The 15,391-nt window shown below is 40.6% G+C and overlaps 1 protein-coding gene across 1 annotated transcript in view; it reads left to right on the top strand.

Annotated features, from left to right (window-relative positions):
• Nucleotides 1-9,495: 9,495 nt before the first annotated feature.
• Anp32a (acidic nuclear phosphoprotein 32 family member A) overlaps nt 9,496-15,391 on the top strand; it is an 81,611-nt gene continuing 75,715 nt past the window's right edge. The window contains exon 1 of the mRNA XM_087198914.1: nt 9,496-9,515. Coding sequence (XP_087055040.1) covers nt 9,511-9,515 — 5 coding nt within the window. The 5' untranslated portion in view covers nt 9,496-9,510. The remainder of the gene's footprint in view (nt 9,516-15,391) is intronic.

Here is a 15,391-nt window from a genome sequence, read left to right as displayed (position 1 = left end):
GAGGGAAAGTTGCTTTCATGCTGAGGTTGGGGAAGCGGGGACACCGGGCAGAGAGGTAATGGGGATGCAGGGAAATGGGCTTCGAGAGGAACCAGCAAGGCCTGTCTGTTCAGATTCCTCTCAACCTCTGTGCAGCCTTTACTCCTTCCTCCAGATGTGGGCCAGGACACCTCTGGAGTGCCAGTTGTGCAGGGGGAAGGACAGAGTGAGCAAGCTGGGTTTTATGGTTCGCTTTGGGGGAGAGGGGCCCCATGTCAGTGACCTCCTGCCCATTTTACAGATGAGGATCCTTGAGCTCTGAGAAGTTGAATGACTTTCCCGAGGGCACATATGACTGTCGCCAAGGCAGGCAAACCAGGGACCAAGCCCATGATGCCCCTGGCAGGCTCTGCAAATGTGGGGGAGCTTTGTAGTCAAAGCCCCTGAGGTGCCTCTCTTCAGCGGTAAGATGGATTGGTACAGAAATCAAACAGCCCAGAGGACAGAGGCTGATACATCACCTGAGCTCAGGTGGCACTTCCCAGGTAGTGAGTCTGCCTGTGTCTCTGTCCATGTGTCCTCCCTCCCTCTCCTTCCAGCTGCAGCGAGGTGGGCATCAGTGCTGGGTCTGAGAAGGAAGTGGTCCACCACTCTGTCAGCTGTGGGACTCATTGCCACACAGACCCTTCATTTCCCAGGTGGGAATGAAACCTTGTTTGCATGTAGCTGCCCCAAGAAGAAAGATGAGTATTAGGGAGAATTCTGTTGTAGACACTGAACACAGGGAGAGGCAACTTCTCGGCCTTCCGAGGATCTCATTGTTCAGCTAGGTTTGAAAGCCTGAAGGCAAGAGCTGACCCAGACAGCACTAGGTCAGGAGGCTTCATGCTGCCCTGCTCAAGCACACCCCCAAAGAGTCTTGCGTGTTTTAACAGTTGGTCTCCAGCCGGCTGTGGCAGTACATACCTGCCATCCCAGCACTCAGGAGGCTGAGACAGGAAGATCTCCATGAGTTGAAGCCAGCCTGGGCTTCATAGGTCAGCATAGCTACATACTGAGACCCTATCTCAAAAAAAAGAAAAAAAGAAAAAAAGAACAGCTGATCTCTAAATTTTTCCATTTAAAGTTAATTGATGTGTATCACGAAAATTGAATTTAAAAACTTTTACATTGTTTTTCTAAGTGTACACTGTGGAAAATAAGCACTGTAGCATTTGATCCCATTGTTGTTCATCTTAAACACACGTACTAGCACACGCCTAATAGTCAAAACTTTGCTGTCAGGACTGAGTGTGGCTCAGTGGTAGAGCGCTTGCCTCTCATGCACAAGGCCCCTGGGTTTAACTCCCAGCACCACAAAAAAAAAATAAAATAGAATTTAAAAAAATATAGATAGTCATTCTTCTTTTTCTCAAAATTTTACATAAAAATCTACCTATGCCCCGAGTATGGTAATCGCAGCATTCAGGTAGGCAGAGGCAGGAGGCCTGCAAGTTCAAGCCAGCCTGAGCAAGGTCGTGACTTAGCAAGACCCTATCTCAGAATTTAATAAGAAAGGTCTGGGAGTATAGCTCAGTGCAAAAGCCCTGGATTCAATCCCCAGGACTGAAAAAAAAAGTGTTTGTGGTGTGTGTGTGTGTGTGTGTGTGTGTGTGTGTTCAGAGGGTTTTTAAATTTAATTATTCCATCATTGTTATCTGTCACTAAAATATAGGAAAGTTTATTTATTTTTAAATTTCACATGACCATGGAGATCTAAATGTTAAAGAAACCCTAGGTTGAGATATCATTGCAATTATTTTCAGTATACATTAAACCAAAACATCCCAATTATAAATTTTATATTTCTTTAACATAAAATGTTAAAATACATTAACTCCATTTTATTTAAATTACATGTGTATTTCTTAATGAAATGGGCTTTTGGTTTTAGTTAGCTCATATATCTGTGGTAAATATTACTAATCGTAAGAATAAGGCATAAATTCTCTTCCTGTTTCTCTATTTATGAAATATTCAGGAAACATGTTTACCTATTACAGTGAGTAGAAAGGGAAGGGATGTTGTGTAATATCATTTAACTTTTGAAGTATTCTGAGTTATATTTCCAAAAGACCCATAGCAATCTAATGTCATATTTTATCCTTAACATGTGTTTGTCGAGACAATAAAAACCAGAACCCAGGCCTTCTCTTTATGATGTCTCAATTCATATTAATCATGAGTATTTTGGAGTTCTCTCTTTTGTGCTCAAGCCAAAGAAGCATAGTAACAAGTGAAATGGGTAAGCAAGGATCCCCCCCCCCCTCTCTCTTTCATTTCTTTATTCTTTTTCAACACTGGAGATTGAACCCAGGACCTTTGCACTAAGCTATATCCCCAGCCCTTTTTTATTTTTATTTTGAAACAGGGTCTCACTAAGTTGCCCAGGCTGGGCTTGAACTTGCAATCCTTCTGCTTCAGCCTCCCACTGTACTAGGGTTATAAGCATGCACCACAGCAATGGGCAAGGGACATTCCTTTTCTAATGGGAGAAAAGCAGGGTTATACAGAAAGAGTTTCATGATGCAGACACGTTATTAGGCAGACATAGGGGCCTTCTCTTTCCTCAAATAGCAAATTACATGGTCTTATAATACCTCAAGTGGACAGAAATGCAAAGATAAATAGACAAATCCACAACTACAATGAGATTTTAATATGTTCATCTCTAATTAATAGGACAAGCAGGCCAAAAAATCAATAGGGATACAAATTTGGACAGCCTGAGTAACACATTTGACACAGTCCATATGTTTATTATAGACATGCAAAAACCATTTTCAAAATACACATCTTTCATGTAACATACGGAATATTTAGAAAAATTCACAGTACACAAAGCCATAAATTTCAAAGGGTTGGCTTTAATGCAATAAAGGTAGAAATCAATAATAAAAACGTGGTGGGGATCCATTCTTCCCAGTGACATGTTGGGAAATGAAACATAGCTGGGACCTCCAGAGATGTCAAAACTATAACATCTTTCCTTTGGGTCATGTTGGGATGTGCCTGGATGTCTGTCCTCTCAGAGATTCCCCAGAATTCTTCAGTAATCCCCAATCCAAATTAACAAGAGAAGGAAAATTCATAGAAACAGAGGAGAAAATCCAAGAGGTCAATAAACACATCATGGCACACTCCTGTGATGCCAGCACTCAGGGGGCTGAGACAGGATTGATTCGAATTCAAGGCCAGCTTACATAGTAAGTTCAAGGCCAACCTGAACTACATGGTGACACCCTGTTTCAAAAAACGAAAAAAATAAAAACTACATCAAAAGATGCTCAATATCAGGAAGATGCAAAGTAAAATCATAAGAAGAGGCCACAAAACACCATTCAGGTGGCAAGCATATACATGTGAGCCCAAGTGCTGGCGATAACATGGAGTAATGTCTTCCATGCAGATGGAAGGAGAATTGGAGCAATCTTAGCCCTATGCTGTGGTCTGAAGTCCATGCCCATCCTCCAAATTCCTATGCTGAAATATTTACCCTCGAGTGAGAATATTAGAAGGTAGTGTCTTTAGGGGGTGATTTGATTATGGAGGTGATGACCCCAGGAATGGCACTACAAGCCTGAGAGAGCCCCCTTGCTTCTTGCACCATGTGAGGACATAGGAAGAAAGTGTCATTCATGAGCCAGAAATCAGGTCCTCACCAGATGTGGAATCTGGCAGCATTTTGATCTTGGACTTCTCATCCTCCAGAACCACCAGAAATAAATTTCTGGTTTCTATAAGCCCGTTGGCTTAGGGTATTTTGTTATAGCAGCCCGAATGGACTAAGACACACTAAGTTTGTAGTAACCAGCAACTCAGCTGTTTCCCTTCCAGAAAAACTCACACATATGTGCCCCAGAAAATATGTACAAGGATGTTCAGGAGCCTCTTTACAATCGCTCCGTACTGGAAACCACCCAAATGGCCATCACTAGTAGAATGTGTAAATACATTGCGGTGTTTCACTGGACAAAGTGCTATGCTACATGGACGTCTCTGAATGTGTCCCAGAGATACAAGTTGAAAATGAATCCCACTCAATCCTCTGTAAACCCTTCATTGAACCCAACACATTCAGAAGAGCATGCAAATTGTTGCTATCATCCCACATGAAGTTCCACAAAGTCAGCACACCATGTAACCAGCACCTGTATCTATTTTACTTTTGATAAAGTAATATATTACCCCATTAGGTGACAAGCGTCTTTATGGCAGGGATCACCGTGTCTTTTATTACTTGTGTCCTTTGTTTTTTGTGATTCTTGTTTTGTTTTTTGAGGCATGGTCCCACTATGTAGTCCAGACTGGCCTTGAACTCACTATGTAGCCCAGGCTGGCCTCAAACTTCCTGCCTTAGCCTCCTGAGTGCTGGGATTGCAGGCATGTACCACCACACTTGGCTTGTTTGTGGGGTTTATACAAAGCTTGATCAGAGGGTAAGCTCTCTTGAGTCTGTTCAATGATATGCTGAGCTCTTTTGGTTGGTGCCACCAAATCAGAAAGGAGGTGATTCTGGGTGTACAGGACTTTGTCCTATCTGCATTTTTAGGGCAGTGAAAATCCTCTACGATAAAACCGAAACTCTCATTCATTACTAGTGGTGATGCAAAATGGCACAGTCACTTTGGAAAATAGTGTGGCAGTTTACAAAATTAAACACACAACACACCAATCATACTTCTGATACTTATCCAAGAACTGGAAACATGTCTATACAAAAGCCTGCATGTAGATGTTTAGAGCAACTTTTTCATAATTGCCAAAACATGGAAACAACCAAGATGTACTTCAGTGAGTGAATGGATACATAAACTATAGTACATCAGACAATGGCATATTACCAAGAGCTAAAAAGAAATTACTGGCCAGGAATGTAGCTCAGTGGTGCAGTGCCTGCCTGGCAAGTGCAAGGCCTTGTGTTCTATTTCCAGTACCAGAAAAAGAAAAACCAATTTTTTTTTTTTTTTTGGTACCGGGGATCGAACTCAGGTCCTTGCACTTGCACAGCAGGTGGTGAAACCATTGAGCTAAATCCCTGGCCCAAAAAAATCAATTTTTAAAAAGAAAAGAAATTACCTATCAAGCCTAAAAGAAAGTGGAAGAACCTTACATGTATATTATTAGATGAAAGAAGCCAGTCTGAAAAGACTTCATACTGCGTGATTACTAGGGACCCCTGAAACATTACCAGAAACCTCTGCAATAGGCTCTAGTTTCCTTCCCAGTGTACAACACAAGCCTGAGGGGAAAAAAAACTAAAAGACAGAACTCAGAGAGACAGAAAGTGGGGCACCCGGACAACTAATGTCAATGCAACTGACCAAGGCACTAGCCAGTCCAAGCCACTGATTTTTATTGATAATCAATTGGAGTAAAGGTGGGCTACTTGCAAGGACCTACTAAGTGTGAGGGCACACAGTCATATGGTTTCTATGGAAATTAATGTAAGAAAGGCTCGTAAAAGACAAGACAAAGCATTCTCAAATTAGGAACAAAATATATAGTTGTAATTAGAACATTGTCCTTCTAGTTAAGAAGGTTTTGGTTGTGGGAATGGAATTTGAGTGTGAGTTATTCTGACTTTGGGATGCAGGCTTCGGCTGGACTCACTTCTATAAACAAACAATTGTGGGTTTAACTCTTTACAGCCTGCACTACTTACAGCCTGCTTTGGGCATAGTATTGCAGTCTCTCACACATGGTTACACCTATATAATTTTCTAGAGAAAGCAAAACTATACAGACCATTAAAAATCAGTGATTTTCAGGAGTTTTACTAGGGAGGGGTGAATACTCAAAGCCCAAAGGTTAGGGGAGGGAGAGTTCTGTGTGGTACTGTACTCATGGATGCATGTGATTTAGCATCCATCTGAACCCATAGAAAAGTACAACACCAAGAGTGAACTCTGATGTTCCTAATAGTATTTGTTTATGAAGGTTATCTCTATAGGTACCATAGTAAATCTGAGAATTTAAAAAGTATTATTTGTTAAAATAACATGCTTTAATAACAATAAGAATCCATTGCCAGGTGTGGTGGCACACACCTGTAATCCCAGGAGGATCACCATGAGTTTGAGTTCAAAGCCAGCCTGAATTATGTAGCAAGACCCTGTCTCAAAAAAACCAAAAAGAAAAAAGAAAGTAAACCCATTAGGTTGTTATAGCAACATATGTCTTATTATAAATAACTATTTTCTGAAACACAAAATACTTTACATTTTTACAAATCTTCTTAATGTCTTGCCTAACAAAAGATAGCCAGATCTTCATATCCATTTCTGTATTCAGTTTGTTGTGATATGTTGTTTGGTAAAAGTCTCCGAGGACAATCCAATCTCACACAGATGTGGAACTTTAAAAGGGAGGAACAATTCAGCAGCTTTTCCAGATTGTGATGGGCTACAAGGTTAGTTGCAAGGCAGAACCCAAAATCACATGAATAAACTTAAATACATTGTTAAATTAAAGCCCATTGGTCTGCCTTGCAGTTTTAATGCATAATTTTGTAATCATCAGATTGACACTAGCACTCTCACCCCAGCGCATGATGATCATGTGTCATCCACAGGAATCCCAGGAAGCAGAGGGACCAGAGGTGGCTGCAGAACTCGGACCACTGGCAGCAGTGCCCTTGATTTCTGGGTCATGACAATGCACTGAAGATTACAGGCAGTAGGTTACTTGGATTTACATATTAAATTATCTCCTTTTAACTGAAGTAACTCTTCCAAGATGTACAAATGTTATAAAATTGGATCTTCAAAGGGACGTTGGATCAAAGGTAACACTCATAAAGCAGGCACAAGTGAACAAGGAAATGGCCAACTTGACACATCTGGCAACTTACAAGGTTAAGAAACAGCAATCATCAAATAATCAAGCCTGTCGGGCCAGGGATTTAGCTCAGTGGTGCTGTCCCCTGCCCCCCAAGCGCAAGGTCCCAAGTTCGATCCCCGGTACCAAAATAAACAAAAACAAAAACAAATAATCAAGCCTGACAGGAAGCCAAAAAGACTTGAAAGTATTGAGATGATTGGAGACGTAGTATTTATTTCCACTGTCATTAACCATGATCACCACCCTGCGTATACAGTGAGCCTTAAGACAGTAGCTATGATAGTGTAAGCAAAGCATTAGCCCTGTATTTGTGTGTGTGTGTGCATGTGTCCATGTTTGTGAGTGAATTTAGGAAGGAGGAATCGGAGCGATTCCTTTTTTTGTAAAGTCCAAAATAGTCTTCACTGCCAGTAGGAAAATATAAATTATTCAATCTTGGTGGTATTTTACCAAAGTATATACAAGGCATTCAGATTGTTCTCCCAAGTTACTGAACATTTCTTGACTTTATTTCCAAGAAGACATCTTAGTTTTAAAAAATTAGAATAGTGAATGAAATGAATGCTGGAGTATTCTGCGTATATTGCATCTGATTCAGCAATAAAGGTTGTACTTGGCTTTCAAAATTGATACCAATATTATATGTTCGATAATCTACTTAGTATGCAAAATTGAGTACAAAATTATATTAAGTATGTTGTTGTTTATCATTATTCAATGACAGACTGTGAGCAGAAGATGACAATGGCAAGGTCTATATTGTTGCTGTTTTGAAGGGCAACCAGGATTATCTAAATTATTATGATCTTCATTCTCCTTTTACAAATGAACAGAAAGTCATTCTGTTCCACTTCTTTAGAATTCAAACCCAGAAAAAAGTATCTGATACATTAATTGTGTATGTAGGGGTTCCTAAGAATACCTAAGAACATGAAATCTCAGAGTCAAGAAATATCTTAACACCTTTCATGTAAAATATTTTGTTGGTTATTGAACTGATCCACTTATAGTTTAATACGATGAGGTATCACCCACTCCCCCAGTCCAGCCTGGCAGGGCAGGAATGATAGCTGCCTCGTTGCTGTCTGCTAGCACCTTATTCGTAAGTCTAGTACAGCACAGACCACACAGTGTCATGGCCGTGGCTCATATTGTGACGTCAGTGACTAGACCAAATTCTCCAAAGGAGGAAACTTGTCTCATTTCTTCTCTTGCATCTCCCAGAGTGGCTGACATAGAGTAGACTTTAGTGGTTGTAAAATTAATATTGTACTGAATTATTGGGACAATTCTTCAGCTCCTTTGGATTTCAGAGGCTATATATTGGGTGTGAAGCTCCATTCTATCTTCCAAGTAACCTCTAAGACTGAGTTTTAAGTGGAGTCCAGAGCAAGAGCAGGTTCTGTATTGGGTGCAGGTTACTCTGCCTGGGACTCAGGCATATGACCTAACAGAGCCAGTGGCACTCGGAAGTTTGTGGTAAAGAGGCTGAATAGGACAGAGAAGTCCCAGTGAGAGAACCACAGCATAATCCCACTGGACTTTGAAGCAAAGCTACACCTTCTTAAGCATACAGCCATTCTTTTGCAAAGAAGATCCTGACTTGCCTCAAAGACTTTGTAGAGTCTGGACACTTATTATTTGGATGATTCCTCAAAAATCCAACTCTGAGATGGGGCTGGGGTCACACGAGGTATATTGGAGACTGCTCTTGGGAACAGCAAACTGTAATAGTAAGAGAGTCAGGATTGGTCAGAGGAAGAAGTTGAACCATGACGGAGTTGCAAGAGAGGTCTCAGCTGCTAGCACAGGGAGCTCTGGACATGGGATGTTCTCATAGGATTGTCCTGCCTTGCAAAGGAAAAGGCTTTGGTACTGCTGCATCATAGGTGTCAGCTGTGGGCTTCCCCCCCCGCCCCCCCCCAGGGAAGGCGTGGCCTTGAGCAAAGCTGTTTCCAAGGACTTTGGGAAATTTCCAGGGGAGGCTCAGCTGTGATGCTGCTCCTGCTGGCTGAAGTAATGAGTGTGGCAGTCCTGGACTGGAGGATCTGAGCAGAGTGCCACAGTATCCACTTCCCCATGGGACTACGTGGCTTGAGTTTCCCACCACAATGTCAGCGTTTTCTGATCCGCTGAGCCATGAGCCTTAGTGAATGCAGAAACAATCTCTTACCAAATAGAAGTGGCTCATCTGAGACTAGGCTCAAGTAGGTCTGCTTCAGTGAGGTCCACTTTCAATTCAGCCTGTGCCCTGGTGAGGACCTTCCACTGCCCAGTTGATAGAGAAAGAGCTTGGGTCTAGTCTATAGGTATGGCACACTGGCTTTTATCAGAAGCAGATGCTACCACATTACAGCCCCACCTAGACAGGGCCCTGAAAAGTACTGTGGTGAATTCCCACCAGAAGACTGACCTCATCTGGTGGTCCAGGATAGATGGAAAAATAACCCCCAAAATGGATCAGTACTGCATTTTGACAAGTGGCTGAGTTTGGCCGCCTGTTTAGGGCCTTGAATAGAATAAACTTGTGAGATTGATGACAAAAAAAGTCTGGGACACAGGAGAACAGATATGTCACAGAGTGTGGGGTGTGCATGTTCCATGTGAAGATTGACCAGAGACCATCTATTGCAGAGGAGGCTGTTAAAAATGAGGTGAGTACATCAAGCCAATGAATTATGAATCTAGATTGGATTAGCAAACAGCAGAGACTTAGCACTAGTTTAAAGGGGATCAGTCTACTATCCCCAGAAACTTTGTTACATTGGACTCATCAGTTTGTCCTAATGGAAATGAACACCTATTTAAGAATATTGGTTTATCTTCCCTGCCTTGATGTTTTGCCAGCATACTATCTGTAGAACTGGAGAAAAACATACTTACTATTATTAAAGCTCATACAGCATTTACTTTTTTTAAAAAGAACAAAGTACTCACTTTATACCAATAGAAATGGAGCAGTAGGTTTCTGCTCATGGAATTCATTGATCTTATCACCTCCCACATCATTCAGAAGCAGGGGGCCCAATGGTGTCAGTCAGCTTCCTATTACTGTAACAGAATATCTAAGATAATAAACTTATAAAGTGGAAAGGTTTGTTTGGGTTCAGTTCTGGAAGTTTCAGTCCATGGTTGGTTAACCCTATTTCTTTGGGGCTTATGGTGAGGCAGCACACCATAGTAGGGGACACATGGCAAAGCAAAGCTGTCACCTCGTGGCAACCAGGATGCAAAAACAGATGGAAAAAGAGACCTGGGTTCCCACAGACTCCTTCAAGACTCCCAATGACCTAACTCCCCCACTGGACTATGCATCTTAAAGTTTCCACCAATACCACCAAGCTATTCTTGCTTCAAGAATTCTTGCTTTCAGTTGGGGATAGAGTTCAGTGGTAGAGCAACTTCCTTGTATGTATATATGAGGCCTTGGGTTCAATTCCCACAACAACAACAAAAAAATCTGTGCTTCCTGGGCTAGTGGTGTGGCTCAGTTGTACAGTGCTTGCCTGACATGCATCAGGCCCTGGGTTCAATTCCCAGTACTGAGAGGAGGGGAGAATTCATACTTTTCATCCTCAAACCCTGAACTCTGCTGGCTTTGATATCTAATTCCTCAAGAAAGGTATTAGTTCTTTAGAAGATACAATAAGGCTTCCATTCAACTTGGAGTGGAGCCTTCCATTTGACTCTGTAATTCCCCATGTCTCTGAATGAATAGGCTAACAATGGATAACTGTACTCTCTGGGGTGGTGGATACAAATTATCAAGAGAAAATTGTGTTACTGCTACACATATAGTGCAGAAAGGACCACCATATATGGAACCCCGGTCATCACTTGGGTGCCACTTGGAATAGGGAAATATTAAATAAAAATAAAAGATAGTAATTGAACATCCAATATTACAAGTCAGTTAATGATTTTAAAAAGCAACAAAGCCAACAAACACCAAGGACTCTGATCATTCAGATATAAAGGAATTTTTCACCAAATAAATACCTATGACTGGCCAAGGTACTGGCTAAGAGCCAGGGCAACAACAGCAGGATTGGCGGAATAACAAAGTGACAAATGTCGATCATAGCCTTGTGACAAGTTGCAGAAATGAGAACTGAAGGATCTATGCACATTTTCATTCACATATCAACCTCTGATGTCTTGTTTCCCTGGTATTTTATATGAAGACTGCTGCTGGTCCTTCATTTCACAAGCTCCTTAGACCATGAGAAATAACATCCAGATTAGATGAGAGGGACTGAAATTCACCTGGAGATGTTGGGCCTGAAATGGATATGAGGACTGAGGAGTTTGCTCTCTCTATTTTGATGGAGAGGGGAAGGCAAAAGCACCTTCATTTGTAGGAGAAAAGGGCTTCATGTTTGAAGCCGTTAAGTATCAGTGAAGGGACAAGAAGGAACTTAAAGGGGTGGACTGTGCAGTCCTGCATCTGCCTCCATGGGACTTGTTCCATTCAGATCTATCTCCTTCATATACTCTTCCCCTGCTCTGCTCTCTACCTCAGGAAGCTGATTCCTAAAGAGTCCATTTACCAGGATCCTGGATGAGTTTGATCAATGAGAGGTTCTGGAGGGATGTTATGAGTTTGGGAGGAAGGGACAGTACCTTTGATAGCACTAGAAGCATTCTCTTACATGTATATAATCAAGTAGCTGAACTTCCTGCATGGTTCTTTCTCCACCAGGAAAGGTCCACCAGGACTCTGGCTCTCACCAGCAGACCCTACTCTGGAACTAAAGTTACACCATGCTCTTACTTTTCACCTGATGGTGGTGATGTATTCTTGTTGTTAATCTTTGAGTTATTTCTTTTCCCCTATTTTATTTTCTAGATTTCTCAACACCTTTATAACCAATTCCCTACATTAAATTCCTTCCATTTGAAGTAGCATTCATGTAGTTTCTATTTCTTAATGAAATCCTGATATTAATTTTCCAGGAGTAGAGAAATGACTACAGGATGACGATAACCACAATATTTATATTTATTAATAACTTAATATGACCCAGGCCCTGTTCTGGAGATTTTATCTACATTAACTTGTTTATTCCTCCCAATAAGTCCAAAAGAATTGTACTTCACTTATCTCCTTTTACAGAGAGGTAGCACAGTTTTCCTGAAGTCACAGGTAGTCACTGGCCCAAGTTAGACTCACACATAGATCTGTGTGACACCAAATTCATACCCATTACAGTCATTCCTCACCATAGTACATTTTACACAAACATCAAAATGATATTTTAAAAATATATAGAAAAGTTCCCATGTTATAAAAGTAAGTTTTAGAATGAAGATGCAAAACTCACTTGTTAATGTCATATGCATCTGTTTATGTCATCAATGATACAGGATATATCAAAATAAGCTATTTCTAGGTGGTAGCATTATAGCATCATTCTTACTTCCATATGCAGTTATATGCTTTTGGTGAATTTTCCAATTTTGTATAAATGGATGTGTATGATCCTATATCAAACAAGATTAGATGTGAGATCTTCATCAAAGACCCAGGCTTGAGCTCTTGGGTGTTTAGACAGTCTCGGGGCCACAGCCTGGTCTTCCCCTTCTCACAAGCCAGGAGATGAGGAGGAAGGGAAGGAGTGCATGCACATCTTTGAAGGTGACTTCCTGGAAATGCCATGTACGCTGTTCCCCTGGCATTGACCAGAGGATAGGCACAGGGTCAGCCAGGGCTACAGGGAAGGGAGATACACGTGGTCGCTTAACTGGATACCAGTGTGGGTTCTCTTAGTGAAGAATAGTTAGGGGCATGCAACTGGCATTCTCTTGTATATATAACTAATATAAAAAATTACATTGTTCTTAATTGCTCCATTCTATAGCATAGTATTTAACTAACTGGATTTTATTTGTATTTGGATAGAGATGTTTGGTGTTTTGGCCTTGCAGGAAGTGTATAAGGGAGACAGATTTTTTAAAATAAACTTTTCATTTGTAATAGTTTTAGACTTACATAAAAGTACATAGAGCCCTTTCTCCCAGTTTCAGTTTCCTCAAATATTATTGTCTTAATTTTCCACAATGCATTTGTCAAAATTAGAAAGCCCACCACAGTACCTTGTTATTCACTATACTCTGAACTTCATTCAGATTTCACTGTTTTTTTTTCTATTACTGTCCTTTTTCTGTTCCAGCAACCAATTCAAGATTTTACATTACATTTAGGAATTGAGAGTCCCCAGGGTACCCTCTGGTCTGTGATAGTTTTCAGTCTTTCCTTGGGTTTGTTGTTGTTTTGCTTTTGTTCGTCTGTTTGTTTTCTTAATGAACTTGATGGTTTTGAGGAGTACACGCTCCCTCCTTTTGGATTTGTCAGTGGTTTCCTTGGTTATGAGACTGGGGCAGGGTACCGCAGGAGTGAAGTTCCCATCTCATAACACCATGTCAGGGGTAGGACACCTAACAGCAACACCTATGATGTCAAGCTTCACTTGATCAGGGGAGCATCTGTCTATGAAGACTCTGTATTACAAAGTTGTTATTTTCCCTTCCTACACTCTCTGAAAGTGAATCACTTAGTCCAGCTCACACTTGGGGTGTGATGGGGACCTGCACATATTATTTGGCATTCTCTATACAGATTGTCTCTACTCAGTGAGGGAGGAGACTATTAAGGCTCAAATGCATTGCTTTTGCTTCAAGACATGGAACAAATGAGACCTCTTATTGGCACTGTAGTCAGGGCTGGGTACCCCGATGTAGCCCTGGTTTGGAAGAACATCGGTCTCACCAGGAACACAAATATATAAGCAAAGGGTTCTGGTCCAAAGTGAGAGTTGCCTTGAAGCTGTGGAGCCACGGTGGAGGTGAGGATCTTTATACTCTGGAAGGTAAAATTTAGGAGAAGGCTTGGGGAAAGGGACACCTAAGCACACCTGTCTGGTTGAGTAAATAACTGGAGAGCCTGTTAACCATCACCAGAAAAAAGGAACACAAACAAGTTTATAGTCTATGAAGCTCTCAGCATTGGATTTGCTGGGTTTGAATTGGGAACGTGCATAGACATGTATATATTCTGGCCTGGATCCTAGGAAAGGGAAGCTAGTTTGAGGTACAGATTCAAAATTCTACTTTCAGTGGATACTGGGGAACTCAAGAATGGGTAAATACTGAGGGCCAGTGTTTCCACCTGCCATACCAGCTAGTGGGAAAGCTGAGGCAGGAGGATTTCGTTTGAGGCCAGCTCGGCCAAAACACACACACACACACACACACACACACACACACACACACACACACACACCAAGAGTGGTTATAGTCTTTATGTAAAAAGGAGAATGAGAAAAGGGACAAAGAAAAACAGGGATGCATGGAGTTTCTCCTCCTCAAATTGTCTCTCCAGACACAAACACCTTCCTAGGCCCACATCTTCATGGTGTGAAGCAAGACTTCACCCATGCACAGAAATGAAGAACATAGGGATCAGTCTGCCCCCACCTCCAAGCAAATGCGAGGTGTTCCTTAATGAACATGCTTTGATTGCGCTCCTTAGGGAAGGATTTTCAATAGCTTGATAGCTGTGCTCACAGAGAATACTGAAAATGACTCCTTTCTCCTGAACCCTCATGGTAAGATCTCCACACAGGATTTTTAAAAAGGAAAACTGTCTGTTCTCTGACTTTAAAATGCTTAGGTGTAGATTTCTTCTGATTATATAACTATTCAATGAAGGAAATAAATAAAATTAAGAAACAATGACAATTCATCATCTCACTCCACAAAACAATCACAACTAAAATTTGTATATCTAAGTGCACACACATACATATTGATATCATAACATTATAGATGCACATTACTGAAAAATTAGAAATGGTAGACAACTATGGAAAAAATTGAAATCATCTTTATAGCTTCCTAGGGAATATTTCTCCTCTCTTACTCTCTCCTAAATCCCCCAAACACTAAATAATATGGCACTACCTTGCATATTGTTCTATAACTCTCTTTAAGCTACTATTATCACTATCATTAGAGTTGTTAATTATTGAAATATATACTTTTAGGGAGGTAACATTATTCCCGTTTCACAGATAAAGAAATTGAGGGTGACAGATGATAAGTAAATTGATATGGAGCAATTCTAACCAAGTTTTATACACTCCAAGCCTAGGTACTTAATTTATGTCAATAAATACTCATTTAGAGTGTTTTTTTAAAATTAATTGTTTAACTTACTAAAGTTACAAATGCAAAACCTTGATTCAATTTAAAATATTAATCATTTTCTTATCCTTCTTATAAGTCTAAAGAAATTTAATAATCAATGGGTTACTTTTGGTCCCATTTATAAGTTTAATTAAATACCTTAATCATTTCAAAGTGAATTTTGAAATTTAATATAGTCAATTTCTTTTTTAGTATTTTAATTATTTCATTAGCAAAAGGACCCTTCCAGAGTATTTAATACTTGTAAATTTCCTAAGTTAAATATAAATATGTCTTAAATGCTTTTAATTATTCCTCCACTCTTTATAAAATATGATGTAGA

The sequence above is a fragment of the Heterocephalus glaber genome, unplaced genomic scaffold (assembly GCF_053883595.1).
Source record: "Heterocephalus glaber isolate CG9 unplaced genomic scaffold, H.glaber_assembly_v1.0 deba00001689, whole genome shotgun sequence".
Taxonomy (NCBI): domain Eukaryota; kingdom Metazoa; phylum Chordata; class Mammalia; order Rodentia; family Bathyergidae; genus Heterocephalus; species Heterocephalus glaber.
This window is presented reverse-complemented; position numbering and strand designations above follow the sequence as displayed.